Source organism: Atractosteus spatula, chromosome 21 (assembly GCF_055471065.1).
Source record: "Atractosteus spatula isolate fAtrSpa1 chromosome 21, fAtrSpa1.hap1, whole genome shotgun sequence".
NCBI lineage: Eukaryota > Metazoa > Chordata > Actinopteri > Semionotiformes > Lepisosteidae > Atractosteus > Atractosteus spatula.
In genome coordinates, this window is record NC_142726.1 from 8,888,550 (window position 1) to 8,906,852 (window position 18,303).

At 40.0% G+C, this 18,303-nt stretch overlaps 1 protein-coding gene across 5 annotated transcripts in view; it reads left to right on the plus strand.

Moving 5' to 3' along the window:
* Nucleotides 1-599: 599 nt before the first annotated feature.
* piezo1 (piezo type mechanosensitive ion channel component 1 (Er blood group)) overlaps nt 600-18,303 on the plus strand; it is a 75,886-nt gene continuing 58,182 nt past the window's right edge. For 4 of the 5 annotated variants that reach the window (XM_088939033.1, XM_088939034.1, XM_088939036.1 and 1 more), the window contains exon 1: nt 1,041-1,246. In XM_088939033.1, the coding sequence (XP_088795159.1) occupies nt 1,183-1,246 (64 nt within the window). In that variant the 5' untranslated portion in view covers nt 1,041-1,182. Of the gene's footprint in view, nt 659-757; nt 1,247-18,303 lie in introns of those variants that run through there. The other variant, XM_088939037.1, reaches the window with a different exon arrangement.

Genomic DNA, 18,303 nt, shown 5'->3' on the forward strand with positions numbered 1-18,303 from the left:
CCTGAAGTAGGCACACTTGGAACATTTACTCACAAGGGCATTCCGTCTTCGTTTTCTTTAAAACACACATCTATTTTTTTTTTCTCCCGCAGTAACGAATGGTTTTATATGTACGAGTAATCAGCTCTGACTGACCCGACGCTCTGATATTTACTCAGAAGGTCTTAAATGTGGTCGTTTTCTCCCGGAGACGGTGTAATGCTGTCATTACGCATGGCATCAGAGCGTGGGGAATGTACAAAACTATTTCTGCCCGTGCACTGAAAATAATTCAGCTTCGCACACACAGGTCGGTGTATGAAGTCATTAATTCTCGAGGATGCGTGAGTTACCAAACAGAAACACCAAATCACACGCATTATTAGTTGACGAAAAAGTCTTCCCGAGAACTGTCAGCTGAAGCAACGCGCCTCGTATTATTGCAGTAGTTTGGGGCTGGATTTAGAATAGGAAGCTATAGACCAGTGGGCGCTTCCACAGTCTTGGGTGTAGTTACTTTGCATCAAAGTAGTACTTAGGTAGACGTATCAGCGACTCCAAAGGCAGCCTTACCTATTCAGGACGAGGAACGCGCAGCACAAGTGTGTACACTAAACTGCAGAAAACGCCACAGGAGCCCAAACTACCGCAGATAGTAAGACGCGCCGTCGCATCCGTGGTGAGTTTAGAAAAACTGAAAAGAACAGTTGGCTCTTTTATTACAGCGCCGGTGATTCAGTTTTTCCATGCAGATATTTTTTTTTTCTTCTTCTCCCAGAGACTATCCACACGAAGCGGAGGACCCTGGACGAAGTGAAAGAAGAAACGGGGGGGATTCTTGGAAAAGTTATGCGCTCTCTCTTTTTTTTTCTTCTGGCTTGCGTGAAGAAGAATACGACGAGAAGCGTGCACAGGAAGAGATGTCACGGGGATGTATAAAAAGATGCACTGGAGTTGATGACTTTGAACACTATCCGCTGAATATGAACTTCGCGGGCACGCCGAGTTTGTAACATGGAGTGACGGTCCGGCTCGGTTTCTCCCCCCCACCTTTTCCGAGTTTTCTCAAAAGCGCTTTTGATTGTTACCTTCAGCGGTGCCTTCTGAATGGAATCCGAGTAGCTCTGCTGGAATTCGCTGCGAGTCCGGGAATGCGTGGAGGCTGGCTGGGACCGTGAAGGAGCCTTCAGCCAGGACGCGCCTATGGAAGTCCAGGTGCTGTGTGGACTGCTCTACTGCGTGGTGTTGCCCGTCTCCTTACTTGCAGGTAAGTGTCCGCGGAGGACATTGAAAATCACGTCCCCGCACTGCGTGGGCAGAAGGCTGACGATATCTCCTTTTTTTTGTTGGCCACACGAGGAGTGATTTTTCGATAATGGATAGACCGTAAGATATCACTTGTTTCAAAGATGCCTACTGTACCTGAGGTCTGTCTAGACGACGCGGGGGGAGTCAGGTAACCAGAAACTTCTTAAAGACGAGGTTTGCGTGGTGTATGGCATACGTTTACACAACGGATATACATTATTATATTAATTCATCCTTGCATTTAAATAGCATCCACCCCCCAAAAAGCGTTTTACATATAGGAGACCCACTTTATGTTGGACCCGCCTGGGTGACTCGCCCTAGCAAGTCATTTAGAGAAGTGAGATACTGACCGCCTCGTCAGTTTAATTAAAGGGAGTATGACAGTAGGTAGGCCAAACTGTACACAACAAAAGTCGAATGTGAAACTTAGGGACGGACATAGAGATAAAAATCATTATAAACTTTGGTAAATCATAGTAACGGTTCCTCTAAATGTTAGTTTTTGAAGTGTGGCCCACTGAAAATTCCTTCTGAGTTTTGTCTGGTAACACATTCTGAACACATACTGAACAAGAGGCTAGTTCATTTATTTATTCAGTAAAGTAAACGGGAAAGGAAGTTTGTTCAAAAAAAGAAAAAAGGACGTTACTAGCAATTCACCACTCTAAATAGCTACCGGTATTTTATATAGGCCTGGGAAAGCAGTGATCTAGTACTGATCTAGCATTCTCTATCTTTATCTTTCTCCCAGCTTTTTCACCAAAGGATGGTCTTCATTGATCCGCTGGTCAGAATAAAGTATCATTGATTCAGAATAAAGGGCATTTTGTTTATTCTTATGCTGTAGCTATGTGTTTGTTGCTGTTTACAACTACAGTAAATGTTAACGTCCTCATTTGTTAAATAATTGAGAAAGTGATAAGACAGTTCAAATGTGACGTCCAGTTGGAGGCACACAACAGGACTTATTGCCAGCCTGCCTTGTAGACCAGCAATGAACACAATTCCTAAAAATTACTATGTTGCACTTTTCAGAAGAATCTTTAAGTCCAGCCCCTTCAACTGCATTAAATCCTATTTTTAAGAGAGCATAAAGGTTTCTTTCTTTAACACATTATTTATTTGTGGGAATACATTGAGGATTTATGAATCTCGCTATTATTTAGGGATTATTAGCTTAGTATTTCTGCAATGTAGTGCCATCAGTAAGTTGCTTTACTTAATATACTTTTAGGATCTGTGAAGGAGTACAGCATGTGTCACAGATCTAAATAAAACAGTATACAGAGTTGCAGCAGTCAAGCAGTGTACTAAAAAAAAGGTTTGTTGTACTTCAGATCTCAAAACTGTTTTTATATAATAGTTAAAATGGGTTTATTATTCATTGGTAATGTATGTTTAACAAAGAGTGCATATTAGTTAACTTAGAATACGGTGCTTAGAATATGAATATTAAGACTGTATACAGTAGAAGGTAAAAATAGGTTCTGTATTCTGTAGGTAGTGGAATCCTGAGATAAAGGCTTTGTCCAGTCATTGTGTTTATCAGTTTGTACAGGCAGTGTGATAAGAACACAAGAGTGAGCAGGGGGCTTCTGACCAGATAAGAGAAATGTGTGAAGCTGTTGTGGGTTCAGTATTGCAGTGAAAGGCTATAGCTTTATGCAGCAATATGCATCACACATTCCATTGAATAATGGGGTGTGTGAGCATGTCTTTCTGTCAAACCCTAATGTGAAGTATTAACAAAATGCGTTTTTAGCCCACCTGTAAGAAAATATGCCTAGGTTTTGGACCATGTGCAGTAGCAGTCTTTATTTTATTTTTCTCTAAACGTACAAACATTCACTGGCTAGGTCTGCGTCTTAAAAAGTGAAGTCTCGAAACCTGGGATTGCCCTGGCACATCTGCATCTGGCTGTATTATGGAAGGTATGGTTAGTAGAACTCGCTGTGGGACATCAGGAGAAGCCAACGACGGCCAATTATTCCTGTGTCAGGCTGCCAGTGCACTTAGGCCAATAAATTGCGTATGAGTCACTCTGGAGAAACTCCACTGAACAGGGATTACGGCTAGGAACCATCTGATAACATTAACAGGCTTTAGCAAAGGTTTGCTTAATGCCTCCACAATGGTACATTTCAGTGGTGCAAATAAAATCTTCATTATACTTCATTTGTTGAAAGTAACAATTCACCTTCAGTTGAAGCCACACTTCTGTGGAAGAGTGAAAGAAATATTAGTTTTTGGACAATCATATGAATCTTATTTGGATTTAGCAAAGTGGAGTCCATTTAGCAAAATGTTTAGTTTTCCTAAAATTTACCTAAAGGTCTACCTTAGAATTTCTAGCTTATAGTGGATGCAAACATCAAAATCTAGGAGAGTTTAAAAAATATTTACTATATTTGTATTTTCTCATCTATGTTCCAAACATTTTTTGCACTCATTGGAGATTGGAGACTCTCATTGAAAATCAAAGGTTTACCAAATGAGTTTAGCAGTTTAGCAGACCATCCAGATATGAAATGAAGTTCCTGGAAAAGGAACAGAGTTAAATAAGGATTTTTCTATACAATGTGCAGTTCATTATTAGACGTGTAACTCATCACCTTCCTTTCCTGAAGAGACGAGTGGCCTATCAGTGCCAGGTGCTTTTTCTGTAAACCCGAGTCATTTTTCAGTGGACAGCAGGATGTGTCTGCTCAATTGATCATGCTCCTGCTGCTGAAGAAACAGGATCTGCTTGCTAGGAAATAGCGAAAGAGAAGCAACAAGTAATACCTGGGTAGGAATTTAATCACATGCAAATAGAAATGTAAAAAGTGAGTCACTTGGCTTACATAGGGAACATAGTGACTGACACGACTCTGAAATCATACTTTAAAAAAAATGTATTATCTTGGTCGCAGAAAATAGGAATACAGAAAGTAGTATTTTGGCCTTCTCAGGTTGCTGTGACATAGTTGCCCATGTAAATATAGATTTTAATTTTTACTAATCTAATTTTTATACTGTGAAATAACATTGCTTTAATATTATTAATTTTATTTGCATTTAAATGTGCTTTATGTTCTCTTTTTCTTGTAGCAGGAGCTAAAAACATTTCAAGCACTTTTTCTTTCCTTAAGACCTGAATGGCAGAGAAACCTTTTTTAAAAGCACTGTTTTTCATTCCTTTTTCAGTTGTGTAGTCCGTAAGGTGTCCTGGCACATGGGGTGATTACATTACCCTTGTGGTCTCCAGGGAAGTGAGAAAGTGGTACGAATCGGTTACTTTTTGCCTAGGATCCAGTTCTGCAGACGGATTCTCTTGGTTTCGTTTGGTTTATCTCTTCATTTGCACATATTTGTTTGGGGGACAGGGCAGGTTTAAGCTGAGTTTCTAATGAAGACTTCCCAAACTTCTGCAATTGGCAGGGCTTTTCTGTGTGATGTCACTGGAGGATGTGGCACCTGTCACATGAGTCATCTCTGCTACACAGGAAACGGGCTGCCTCTGCCGTTACTTACTGCCACAAGTGTGGTCTACCAAGGCTGGGCCCTGGTTTTAACTTTAGATCTGGTCATGTTGCAATCAGTTTATCCCCAAATCTGACAGCGCGTCTTTTTATAAAACGTGTAATATTCTTAATATCAGAGAGGCAAAGCTATGCTAAAACACCAGCGGTACTAACAACCACAGAAATGTTTAGTGGTGAGCATGATGTGCATTTGTAATAATCTCCTTCTCATTTGTAATAAGTTCTTCTCACCCCGTCCTGCTTTTTGGCCAGAATCTGCCTTGTAGCGGGTCTTTGCCTCATTGTCTTTGTGAAAGAAAGTGCATCCTGGAGCAGGACCTCTGACTCTTCTTCTCTCTGATATGAAGAAAATCGATATATGAATGGTTCTGAAATAACCCTTGAAATGATATTTCCCCCTGCTAATGTATTGTGCAATGAGATGTAATGGAATTTCTTTAATTCATTAAATCAGGACTACTACAGCACGTACCTCCTACAGTCTTTTACATGTGCATGTGGTTTTGGCACTTTTTTTTTTAATGAGGTTGAAAGCTGCAGGTAAAGACATTGATTCATTTCTGAAAGACAATCCAGGAAGGATGCCTGGCGTGTTCAAGTTTAAAGTGCTTGGAAGCTTTGATGTTTGGAGCATGAGCCTGTTTAATAGGCAGATTAGTAGACTGGTTTTTAAAGCAAGATGGTAACTGGCTAGAGATGTGTGTCACCGACTAGGAGCTGATTCGGTAAGATTTAAGGTTGTATTTTGGTGGTTAAGGTACTGCTTGCTGGACTGGAATCTTCTATGATTTTAGTGAAGTTTATATTGAAATGAAAAACCTAAAATTTATCTAGGATAGAATACCAGTACAGGGCAGTCTCTGAGTTAATGTGTTCCAGAGTACGTATGATACAAAATAATGTCAAGCACCCGTGTGAATCAGATGTTGTGTAATCAGATGCAGAATATTAGAGATTTACTTACCCCATATTTGTATTTACCTTTTTGCTCTTTTTAGTGCTATTAAGTGCTATTATGGATAATGCTATTAGTGCTATTTTGTCATTGGATGTGTTTTTGTGTACAGGGGAAAAATTTGACAACCTTCCCAGCAGTATTAAATGGAAATGAGGCTACTAATATTATTTTTGTGAAGAAAAATATTATTACTGTTTCACCTTAAATTTGCCAGCCATTCTTTGAAAAATAAAAGAGCTCAATGTGCTGTATACTGTAGGGGTTTTTTTCTCTTTGTTTTACAAAGCAATGATGTTGGCTCACACTGTAGTTATTTTTAGTCAACAAATTACAAAAAAGCACACCTTCTTAACAAAACAAACATTTATTAGATACAGGCTTTGCTTTAACTGAGCAAGGTAGCTTTTTTCACAGTGTCTGTCCCTTTTGCCCTTGATTTAAAGCAGGCATCTAGACTTTAAAGCGATCCAGTTCTGTTTTAGCAATTAGGAGTTATTTATGACTGCGCACGTCAAGAAGGAACAATTGGTGAGAGAAGCTATGAAATAGAACTGGCAGCCTATCCATTATTTGAGCAATTGTCTAAAGCCCCATTCCTACTCCGTGAAATAAACATCCTACCAGCTCAAGGCTGAGTGTGGCTGATAAATCATGTTCTGCAAATCTTTCTGTTCATTTTGTACATGACTGGATTAGTTTAGCTCCTGCAACATAATGGTGGCAACGCAGTTCATCATTGCTTAATGACCCCACAGTGTCCACTCTGATATACTGAAGGGTAAACATCTCTTACTTCAGACAGTCGGATATTAAATCTTGGGCTGAAAAAAAGTGTTCTGGGGTCGAGGGAGCTACGAAACCTTCTGATTGTCATGTTAATGAATGTTTCTTTAAATTCCTTATGCAGCTTCATATTTCTCAAGGACTTGGGTTGATAGGATTTATTCTCTATTTATGCTGCAAATCACTTACAGCACCTGCACCTTTAAAAAATGCTGTTGTAATAACTTCTCTACCGAAGGAACCAAAAATAATGCTCGTCTTAAATCTGATTTTACTTGTGCTGTAGTTCTGGTTAGTTTCATGCATTGAAAAATTTAGCCCAGGCCAAGAGTTTTTTTTAAACCAATTGCAGTTTAGCACAAAGTGGGCTTGTGAGAAGTGTTTCAGGTTTTAATCCCTTTAGTGGGGAGTAGGTTTGAAAATGCACCTTACAGACAAATGAAGTGACAGAAAAAAAGCAATACTGCACTAGATCCCGGAAGACAAATTATTGCCAGTAAGCAATGATTTGTGAAGCCAGTTGTCCACTTCATATCTAAACATGTTAAAAAAAACTACTTTCCCTTGATATTGCATGTCCTGATAAACATCTGTTTTTAATTATGTATATAATGTTATATATAACATTATAATATAATGTTATATATAACGTGCTCTCAGATGTTAGATTTTTCTCATGTATTTGCACTGTATCTTTTACTTTATCCTAAGATGAAATAGTTGGGGCTAAAATATTTCTGGTGAAACATCCGTTTCTAAACTTATTTTTGTATTTTAGAAAAGAATACACCTTTCTACATTTAATTGCAGTTACAGTCTGCCACAGTGTTCGGTGTTACGCACCGTGATTCCTGCTAAAGATCTGTTGCCTCACAAATAGAAATGTGTTCTCTCTGTGTTAATTGCGTTTCTGAAATGATTAGTGTGACAGTAACACAGGAGAGGCACAGAGCAATGAACGTGGACTGGAGGACCCAGTGGAACTGTGAGTTGTAAATTGCATTTTGTACCGTTGATTGTAAATCTCGGGGCAGTGTTTGTTTTAGCGCTCATGGTCATTAGGTATGCCCAGGGCTCTGTGGAATTAAATTAATTTTTCCATAAAAACAGGATGCAGTGGGTGAGTCTGTTGCCCTAATCTTCCATTAACAATAGAATATAAAAGATTAATTCTTTCATACTTGTTTTAATGATTTCTCTAAAAACGACATAACATTAGGTTTGTTTTTTTAACAAAAACCTAAAGATCAGCATTCGTGTGTGGATTTCAATTAGGTCTATATGAGTTTATGATTCTTAATGTAGTGCACTTTATGCAGTAACCTAGATACAGTACATATAATAATATTTAAGACATATATTGTGACATTTAAGTTTCAATGTGAGATCTACAGTGGATAATTCTTTAAAGATTTTTGGCAGCTTGTTTTAAAAAATAAACAGCATTTTCACATTACCATTCCTGACTGTAACCATATTTTGACCTGGATTAGCTAGTGATGGATGCCCTGGGTATCTCTAGGAGACATTTTTAAAGCCGAAGGGGCAGTAAGAGTTATTTTTCTATTTGATGAGCTTAGATATGCTAGGTTCAGAAGGGCTAGAAATGCTTCCTTCAGAATGATTTGTCTCCCATAAATACATTTTTACTTGAACCTGAACACTTTAATGTCTAAAAGCCACCACAGACATTCTTAAAGCCAGTGTACTGGTTTTTAACTAACTCATATTTAGGCAAAAAGCGACTTAATTGATGCGTTTCAACTCAAGGGATCCCAAAGCTCTCTACAGCTACCATTGTGCATCAGGAGCCCCCACTGCATAGCAGATTGTGCATGCAGTGAGTGAAGCTCTGCCTGGGTACTTGGGTAAACAGTCTTACTATTTCACTTCAGAAAGTACACAGGACCTTGGTTTAACTTATTGGCTGAAAGGAAGCTACCATAGAATGTGCTATCTTTGGGTTGCATTTCAGATTTTTTGAAAATCTGAAGGAAACATCCTAGAGTGATAGTGTTCACTAGCACCATGCAGATCACAATTGTCAGCACACTGAAGCTCAGCAGGTGTGAGCCTGGCCACTAGCTGGGAAAGCTGAGGTTGCTGCTGGATGAGGTCTTAGTGGGACCAGTAGGGAGTGCTCAGCCTGCAGTGTGTGTGGGACATCATGCCCCAGTAGAATGATGGGGACACTATACTGTAAAAAAAGGCGCCGTTCTTCATCTGAGATGTAAAACCGAGGTCCTGACTCTTGTTGGTCATTAAAAATCCTAGGGCGTTTCGCAAAAAGAGTGGTTGAGTTAACCCTGATTTCCTGGGCAAATTCCCGCCTGTCCTTTACTAGTCATGGCCTTCTAATAATCCCCCTCTCTGAACTGGCTTCATCACATGTTCTCCTCCCCACTGAGAGCTGGTGTGTGGGAGCGTACTGGCGCACTATGGCTGCCAGTGCATCATCCAGGTGGGGCTGCACACTGGTCGTGGTACACTCTCTTTGAATGGAGTGTAATGAAAAACACCATATAAGTGAAAGGATTATTTATTTAATGAGAGAGTGACTTTTGCTGTAAAACATTATATAATACAGTCACAAAATCTGTGCCCCCTAGCCATATCACCCCTTCAAACACTTAGCTTCCAGGAAAGTCTTAGCCTCCAACAAATCTTCTTTTATCAGCCTTCAGCAAACAAGTTTCATGCTGCTTCTTACACTTGGACAGACAACCCCTAGTCCTCTCCAGTATTGTCAGCTATTAAATTTAGAGACAACATAAGAATAATTGATATTAATTAAAGGGAGCGTGCATTGCATCCCACATTCTCAACCCATTTTGCCTTGGAGATCTCACTTGTCATTAATTTTGCAAGATATTAGGCTTAAGTTTCTGAAACCTGGAGTAACATATTCCATTAAGATGATTCCAAAGAGCATAAGGACGTCTGATGAAATTATTTTTCCATTCCTGGATGCAGGAGCTGTGGGGAAGATTTCAGATGATCGAGTGCATTGCGGGAGATATTGCTCACTGAGCCCTAGATTTCAGTGTGACAATAATGGGAAAGCCAGGGTGCTTTGACTCATTTTTTGGAGTTCAATCAATTGCTTGTATAAACCCAAGAAAGCACACAAAATCTATTGTGTTTTGTTCATGGTAGCCATGGAAAAGAAATATTACAATAATGGATCAAAATGCACCTTTTCCATTAAAAGACACAAGTGAAGAGTGAAGAGATTTGTTTGCAAAGATTAACTTTTCTACCAATGATATGTTATCTCGTTTGCCTTTGTCAGCCCTTTTCAGAAGGGTTCTTACAAAAGAGTGGATTTAGTCAGTAAATGTATTTTTTAAAGAATCATTTTCTTTCAGTATTATAGCCTCTAATTCTAGTGTCATCAAAGTCTGTTGGAGGACTTTCCCTGCCACTGGTAGGTTCTAAGCATTGATACATGAATTCTTTACCATAATGAATCATATCCTGTTTAACAATATCATGCATTGTGAGGTTATCTGTCTGGGACAGGCAGTGCAGCTGAAAGGACAAGAAATCATGAATTAAGCATATTCCCAGACTAATCTTTTTGTTTGTTGTTAGCAGGGAGAGTTTAAAGTGTTAGATTATTGGTGAGATTAGCATACTGCATAATTTTATTTTCACATAATTCATTTATACTGCTACCTTCAGTTTCAGTGTGAAGTAAAATGAATGGGCTACAGTTAGTTTTATTCATTCATTTTTTCGGTTCAATTAACAGCTTTAAGTTAATGTCTTTTGTTTGTGGAAACTACAAAAGAAAAGGAAAATACTAAACTGGCATTGCGTACTTACACATTTAGACAGATCTTTAAGGTGCGATATTCTTTAGTGATGTAGAAGAATGAATAGTTTCTTAATCAGAGAGGAGAAGTGCTTCACTGTTTAGTGAAGCAGGAGTGCATTTGTATCAGCATGAGGGATCCTGACAGGCTTATGACAGGAGACACGAGAGTATATATGGCGCTGTAGCAGAGCTGTGAAAATATTATCGGCCTGGGACTCGCCCTTCCTTAATGCGTGGTGCAAATTAATCAGCAGGCAATAGGATAGTAGTAATAGTCCCTTTGGGTTCCTTCTCACTTGATCACTCCTGAGTCCTCCTGGCCTCACCAGGACAGACCCCCCAGTTATCTGTCACTGCAGGAAACATGTCCAATTCCCCATCTCTGTCAGCTGGGAAAAGCTGTTAGAAATCTGTATGTGCACAGTGCCCGATCCTGCAGATGACCGAAACCTGAAGCCAAGCTATGAAAATAAAGATAGACTTTTAAGTGTTGTCTTTCATTAAGGCAGGAAAACAACTTATGGCATTTGTAGACCTCATATGATCCTAAGGGGGAGCTGATGCTGTTGGAGGCTTTGAATGTAAATCATACATAGAAACATGAAGTCAGCATTAAACAAGTTAGCAGAAACAAACCGAAAGCATTTAAATGTAGGCTATTCTTTTCAAGAGCCAAGATAGCTGAGGATGATGCTGGTCAGCACTTGGACAGGAAATCTGTAGAAATAGGAAGTTGTGGCTCGAGGCTTCTTTAAATTATTTAAATATTGTGTGCAGATACTTCCAATCTAGTGCCGTTAAAAACATCAGGAAATTCTTTCAGGCTAGATTAATTTTATTTATTGTAACAAAATTTTGATAAGGCACAAAAAGAATATTAAAGAGTGTTTTCAGTATTGTCACATCCACTAATCCATTGATGATAAAATGCCTAACCTGATTTGGATAAACCCATCTTGATGTAATTTTGCTGTACAGTTGATAATGAGTGTTCAGTTGTTCTCAGGGGAGTTTGCTTGGCCTGTTGATAAGGCTTGTCAGGTGACATCCCGAGCTCAATGAGTAGATCAGGCTTCTAAATCTGAGCTGTTAGAATCTGTTGTTAAATTCTTCAAGAATACTTACAATGATGTTTTCTCTAGGGTGTGTAGATGGTTCATTGTGGGATGCAAAAGTGTTTCAATATAAATCTGAGCAGGTTCTATCAATAAAGTATTTAGACTATTTGAAAAGTGCCTTGGAATAAAAGGTTTGGCAAAACTATAATGTATTGTAGTTTTTTTTAAATGACATTCAAAATGTATGCAACTGATAAGCTTGCTTGTTAATTTGTGTTTGTCATATCAATAGGCTTACTTTTTTAAATCCTAAAAAGTTCTGCACAAGTGTTTGGAGATTGATAAGTTCTAAAATGGCCACTGAAAAGAAAACAGAATCCCTTATTCCTTTCAAGACTCTCCGTTTTTTATCACTGACTGAACCAGAATGGTGAAAACAAAAGTAAGCTTGAGAAAGAGTTCTGAGAGGCATTAGGGCAAAGAACAAGCCTTTTGTTTTGCAATTCCAATAAGATGGAACTGACTGCAGCCAGTTTTCTGAATCATAGCTGTGCCGTTGTTTGTGTTTTGTTGGTCGTGGGAGATATTATCACACTGACCTTACCTTTTCTCTGGGGCAGGGTTAGCCCTGCGTTTCCTACTCCTGTGCCTGCCAGAGCAGACCGTGAGCAGTCGTTACAGGTGGGCTACAACGCGCCCACAAAGCATGCTTTATATCTGCTCTTGTGGGCAAGGCTGTTACTAAGCTCAAGAACAGCTTGAGCCGAAGTGAAAGTCATCAGTTGATGACCAAACCAAAAGCTGTAGCAGGCAGTAGAAACAGTTCACCAGCCTTTGCTGAGATATTGGATTTGGAGTTGTCATTATGACCTCTAGATATCAATGTGAGTAGTCCAAGTCTGCTGGCAGACAGCTGGTTTAGTGTGGCTGTAAGGTTTAACAAATAGAAGCTGCTGACCTTGTCTGCTGGCACTACCTGTCACCATTCTTTCATGTCTTCCAGAAAAGTAAGTGGAGATGCAGTGCTCTCGAGTTACAAGCCTGTGGTTGGTGCTGTGAACATGATATGAACCTGTGTATTCCAGTATGCACGCACATGAGTAACTGTGTCTGACATTAGTCTGTATTAAACATTAATTATTTCACACTTCCCTCACACCCCTTTCAAATAAGGGAATTATTGTCTAATGTCTGCAGACAGAAATTGAATGAATGCACAACTATTATAATCATTGTCTTTGAAAATCCGGAAATGTAGAAGAAGGTGCTGCCCTCGGGCTTGTCATTTGTTTTATCTATCTTTCTCATAACAAACTTCATCTGACTAAATGTGAATTAGTCAAGCAGAAGTTATTCAAACAAACCGTGACTTATGGGAAGGACTCAGCAACAGGACAAGACTCGGTCAGAACTGTCTGAACGGACCCTGAGAACAAAGAATTTTGGCCGGCAGCTTGGACATACTGTATGTGAGACTATGGTAGATAATGCTTGGAAATCAAAAGGCATGCCACACAATACTGAAATGTGCAAATTCAAAGGGCTCATAGTTAAATAAGTGGGATGTTAACACTGGCTTCTTTAGGATGTGTGAATCTTCTGAAAATTCTACTGTGTTGTTCCAGCTGGGCCTAACCCTTTGTTTAGTATTCACAGTATCTTCCCTTTGTGGCTGGCGTTGAGCTGCGCAAATGCCTTGTTATAAAATCTCTGTGGCATCATGAGCTCAACATTCTTATTGCACACGTGGGTTCGGTTTTTATTAGATTGTACGGTGTTGTTCTTTAATGTCCTACTACAAGTGCAGTTATTACTATTAAAAACAACGAACCTTTACTAAAGCTCCAGTGCAGAGGGGAGTTTCAGTAGCAAAGAGAGTCTTTGGAATAACAAGAGCCCTGGCAGACTGTCAAAAGGAGAAGAAGGCACCCAGAAATGACAAATCACACTGGGCAAGATCCTTCATGGTTAAACAGCTCTTAAAACTTAATTTCTAGTCTTGAGTAATTAACAAAAGTGCACACAATGTGTACGTTTAGATATTTCCCCCTTTTGAAGTGCAACTTACATTTGTGTTGTAGAATCTTCTGCTTTTTTAAAAAAATATGGCTCTGAAAGATCATAGAATTGCTGATGGTTGTAATGCGGTTGTGTTTCTGAGCATAAAGTATCTCTTATATTTCTGTGTTCCACCATCTTGGGTAGGGCAACATGTGAGCAAGGCAGATAAACACTGGGTCAGAGGCTGAGCCTGAGCCTGGAGGAACAGCTACATGCTGTGAGAGGAAGGGGTTGGGTGTGGGGGTCGGTGTTGCAGGATTTTAAATTTCTTGCTGGCCCGCCACTTCGCCATAAAAGGGGAAAGTTCCATGTTCAGAGCTGTCATCGGGCATTCCCTTCATAAATAGGACTGCTTTTGACTTCTGAAATCGGCCTTCAAATAAGGTGCTTGTGTCAAATGAACCTGTGTGTAATAAAACCTTGGAAACTGCTGAAAAATACTTGATGGCAGGACTGGAACTTTCTCAAAGTTGTTACCCGTCTAGAGCAGTCAAAATTAAAAGAGATTTTGAGGCGTCTTGAATAGTGTGCAGTGAGTAATGTATTGTGATAACTTACGCTGCAGCTCTTTTCTGTAATGCAAATATACTGTTAGAAACCGGATGAGAGCCCTCAGTGCGAGAGGAGGTCTGTTTACAGCAAAATGCGTTTATTGGGATTACATTGCGAGGGGCGTTGTGCTTTTACTGGGGGGTTAGGCCTAGATTTGATCTTTTTCTCATTTTCGTTTGAATTTGATTTGAATGTGCTTAAACCTTGAAATTTCACCCAGGGAATGGGACAGCTGAGTGGAGTCCTAAGTCTATCCCAGTCATTTCTTCAATACCTCTTATGTAGAGAGCACCTGTAAAATATGTGCTTTAGCACCGTAGTGCAAACATTTACTTAATTGAAGGCAAGACTGTGAACATTCCTCACGCAATTGTCAGGACAGGCCTGAGTTTGCACTTTCAGCATCAGCACAGGAAGGATTTGGAGTAATGATAGTCCTTTACCTCTGTGAAATCTAAAAGGATGAGATCATTAGAAGATCTTAAGAATGCAGGACACAGGACCTAGAAAAATATCTCATAATCTAACAGTACATGACTTGGTATTAAAATATGAAGAACTAAATACTTCCCTGTGATCTGTTTTTACAGAGATCTGTTTAAACAGGTACTTAGTAGCACCCTTTGTCTGGTTCACTCGAATGACGAAATATCCCATGCTGTAGCACAGTAATGCGGAGCTGCAGAGTTCTGAAACCTGCACCCACCCCTCCTGGAATGAACCAGACGACCAGGCCATGTGATTCTTTGTTTCTTGTGGTTGGCGGACACTTCCGGGATCTACTGGTGAGCAGTGTTATCATCCCTGACCACGCGTCTCGCAGGGAAGACTTGCAGGGAAGTTTCGTGTTTTAAAGGAGCTTTTTACATTTTACATACTGAGTAAGGGATGGTTGAAAACAGTTTCTAGGTAAAAAAGGCGACGTGAAATAAGAAAGTGAGCCATCTATTTTTGAATCAAAAGACTTTATAATGACACTGCATTATTCAATTCCCTCGTGCCCACACCCACACTTTCTTAACAGTCTTTAAAAAGAACTATTCTTCTCTGTGGCTTAGATGATTGTTCCAGAAAAGGGTTTCTGAAAAGGCTCCCTGCTCGCTGTGGTTAGTTTCTGTATCTGCAGATTATCTGTTAAACCTGGCTTTACATTTTTGCAGGGCTGATTGGTGAATTAAAAAAAAAATACTTTTTATTTTCTAGATAACATGAGCTTAAGTGTCTGTTACAGGGTTTAACCATCAATTGATATACATGATTTAGATGAATGAGGATTTATTATAAGAATAACAGCAGGAAAATACACTACAAATGTGTGGCAGTTTTGACTAAATAAATTAATGTCTCAGGTGGTTAATGTTTTTGTAAGTGCTGTGATAAGGTTTGGAGTTCTGTTGCTTTGGCACCTTTAAAAATAAAACAAATCGGGGTACTTTTTTAAATTCCTAGCAACACTTACTGTACGTTTCCACATCTGAAAGACGAATGGGAGAAGGAATGTAAAAGGTATGTGTGAGAGGACTGTTCAGTGGTAGCCCGCTTACTGTCTGCTAAAGCAAGGGCAGTATTTGTGCTGAAGAGATTCCCCCAGGCTCGTGGCTCCAAGCCTGCAAACTGGGAGTTTATTTCTCTTTTTCCTTTAATCCTTCACTACTGAAGTAACTGGGCTGTTGCTTGTGTTGTGCTGGCAGTCAGCAGCCCGCCCGTTCCTGCCAGATCTCCGCTGTGGGGTTAGAGAACTTGGCAGGATCCCCTGAACTGGAACGCCATCACACAGCTGTAGCGTACACTAGAGCTGCAGGAACCAATAATCCCAACACTGGAGCTGAGCTCCGACAGGATTTAGAATGGTACCGGAGTAATTCAGCACAGAAATCCAGTGGCTTGATTCTTCTATTGTTGGCTTTCTCTTTCTGGAGAACAGGGGCAAAAGACATAAAAAAAAAATCTGTGTACGCTTTGAGTTTTGTGCTCTCCTTCTGTCTCAGGGTATCTGTTCCGTTGAAATCGAAAAGAAAATCTTAGAGGCAGCAAAAATGGTGAAACCTTCTAATGGCTCGTTCATTTGATTGGCTTGCAGATGGTCTTTAAACTGATTGCCTGGGTTTATGTTGAGATCAGCACTTGCTTAATCCAATTATTCTCCTAATGCATGCCACAAATCAGAACTTTGATTTTCGTCTTTGATCATGATGTTTCTTCATCAGCATCCAATGAACTGCGGTCTGTGTCTGGACTGGACCTCTGTGGTCCACTGCCCTCAACATTACGAAATGAGTTCCTTAGCTAATGTTCACTCGTGTCTTTTTGTCGCAGTCACATGCACTGTGCCTCTCCAGAGACAAAATCAGTTTTTACAAAATCTAGTAACCAGTAACTAGGACGTTAACAGTTACTTGGTGTCTCAGTCCACGTTTTCTGTTTCAAAGCAAAACAACCGGGACCTGGCTCTCCTGTGCAATATGGGATTAGTGAGGAGTGGAGACATCTTGAAAATGGTGGATGGAGCACAATTCCAGTTGGAGTCTGCTGTGACTCATTTTGACCAGAATAAGGAGCCAGCCCCCAGCCCCCCAGTCCACGCAGGCCTTGTTGTCCTGTTTAATGTCTGTTTCACTTCACAGGCAGTTCACCATGAGTCTGGGACAACATGGGCTGCCTCTGATTAATCTTTCAGGCAGCTCATGATCCTGGAAAAATGAAATCGGTATCATGGATTCAATCCATCACAAATACACATATGCAAAACAAAGCCTCAAAAAAAAATTGTGCAAAGAAAATGCAGCTTAAAGATTTATCCATGTTCATTAGACAAGTGATGGCAGATTACAGAACTGGGTTTAGAAACTGTAAAGCCAAAGACTCTGCATTTACAGCTTGTTCTCTGCTTTAAATTGGTGGATAGTGTCAAGTGTTGATTTCCCTAAAATATTGTCTCATAAAGGCAATGAGAAAATTGAAACTCAGAGAAAATTTTACAGAGAATTGAAAAAAAGTTGGTAATTCAGAAGACAACTATCAGAGCTTTTTGTTTTTAATTTAAGTTTTTTTACCCACCAATAAATTCCACCTACTTTTTCAAAAATTACATTGATGTGTATATGTGTGTTGTGTCTTGCTGGCGTCACTCCTCTGACCGTTTCCGTTGACCTTTAGAAATTGGGGTGCGGGTACTTCTTTTCCCCTGTAACGTCTTTTAGCCCTCTTCTTTGTGGCACCCTGTTAATCATATTCCCTCTCCCCCCCAAACAGCACTACAGGAGCCCCAGCCTTGCCCTGCTGTTGTGGGCTCTGAAGAGAATATTTGCTGAATTAGGTCACCGCCAAGCCAGTTATGTAGTTCGAAAGTCTTCCAGCATTTTTTTTGCAGCACACATGTTAAGAAAAATCAGACAGAATGAAGTTTTTTTTTCTTCTAAAGATTAGAACTTCCCACTAAGCAAGGAATCTTATTTGATCCTAATTTAGAACACTGCTTTAAAACCTGTTTGTAAATAAATACTTCAAATATTGTTAGATCTGCTGCATTTGTTCTTCTGCCTAGGTAAAAAATTGAATCTTTGTAGTAATTTATAGAATAAACATGAAAGAAATGTAAGCTCTGCCTATTATTCAAAATCACCTTAGTTGGGATATCATCCTTTCTGATAAAGAAAAGTGCTGGACTTGTCATATTGTACTCCTTTGCAGTTTTGGCTTGAAAGGTGTGATCCCCATTGGTGTTGAGAACATCACCGGTTGATTCCATCATGCATTGTATTTTGGAACATAATCAACTCTAGTGTATGCAATAGGCTGGTTGTTCCTTTTCCTTCTAATCCATTAAGGAATGAGCATACAGCCGTTGAGCTGCTTTTGTCTGAATGATACCCTCCCACCCATTAAGCAAAGCTGTTTAACCCTGGGAGGGTCACAGTCAGCTGGTGCTGGAAACACAGGCCTGGGCTTCCTGTTCCAGCCACCTTACACTCTCTAACACCTGAGGAATCCTCAACAGCTGGAGGGCTGTGTTTGTCCTTTCTACTTTTCAGCGTAGAATCAACCTTTACTGGCTCCTTTGATACAGTTGTGTGGAGAAACGTTCCACTATATGATTTCAGCTATCTGGCAGGATCACAGCTGCGAAGCTCTGTGACGATGGGACAGATTCTGGCTACATTCCATGGCTTTAGCTGTTCGGGGTGGGCAGCAGTGGTTACAGTCACGTGGCTAGTTTGTAGTCGGCCTGCCAGGGCCTCAGAGAGCCAGCTCAGAAAC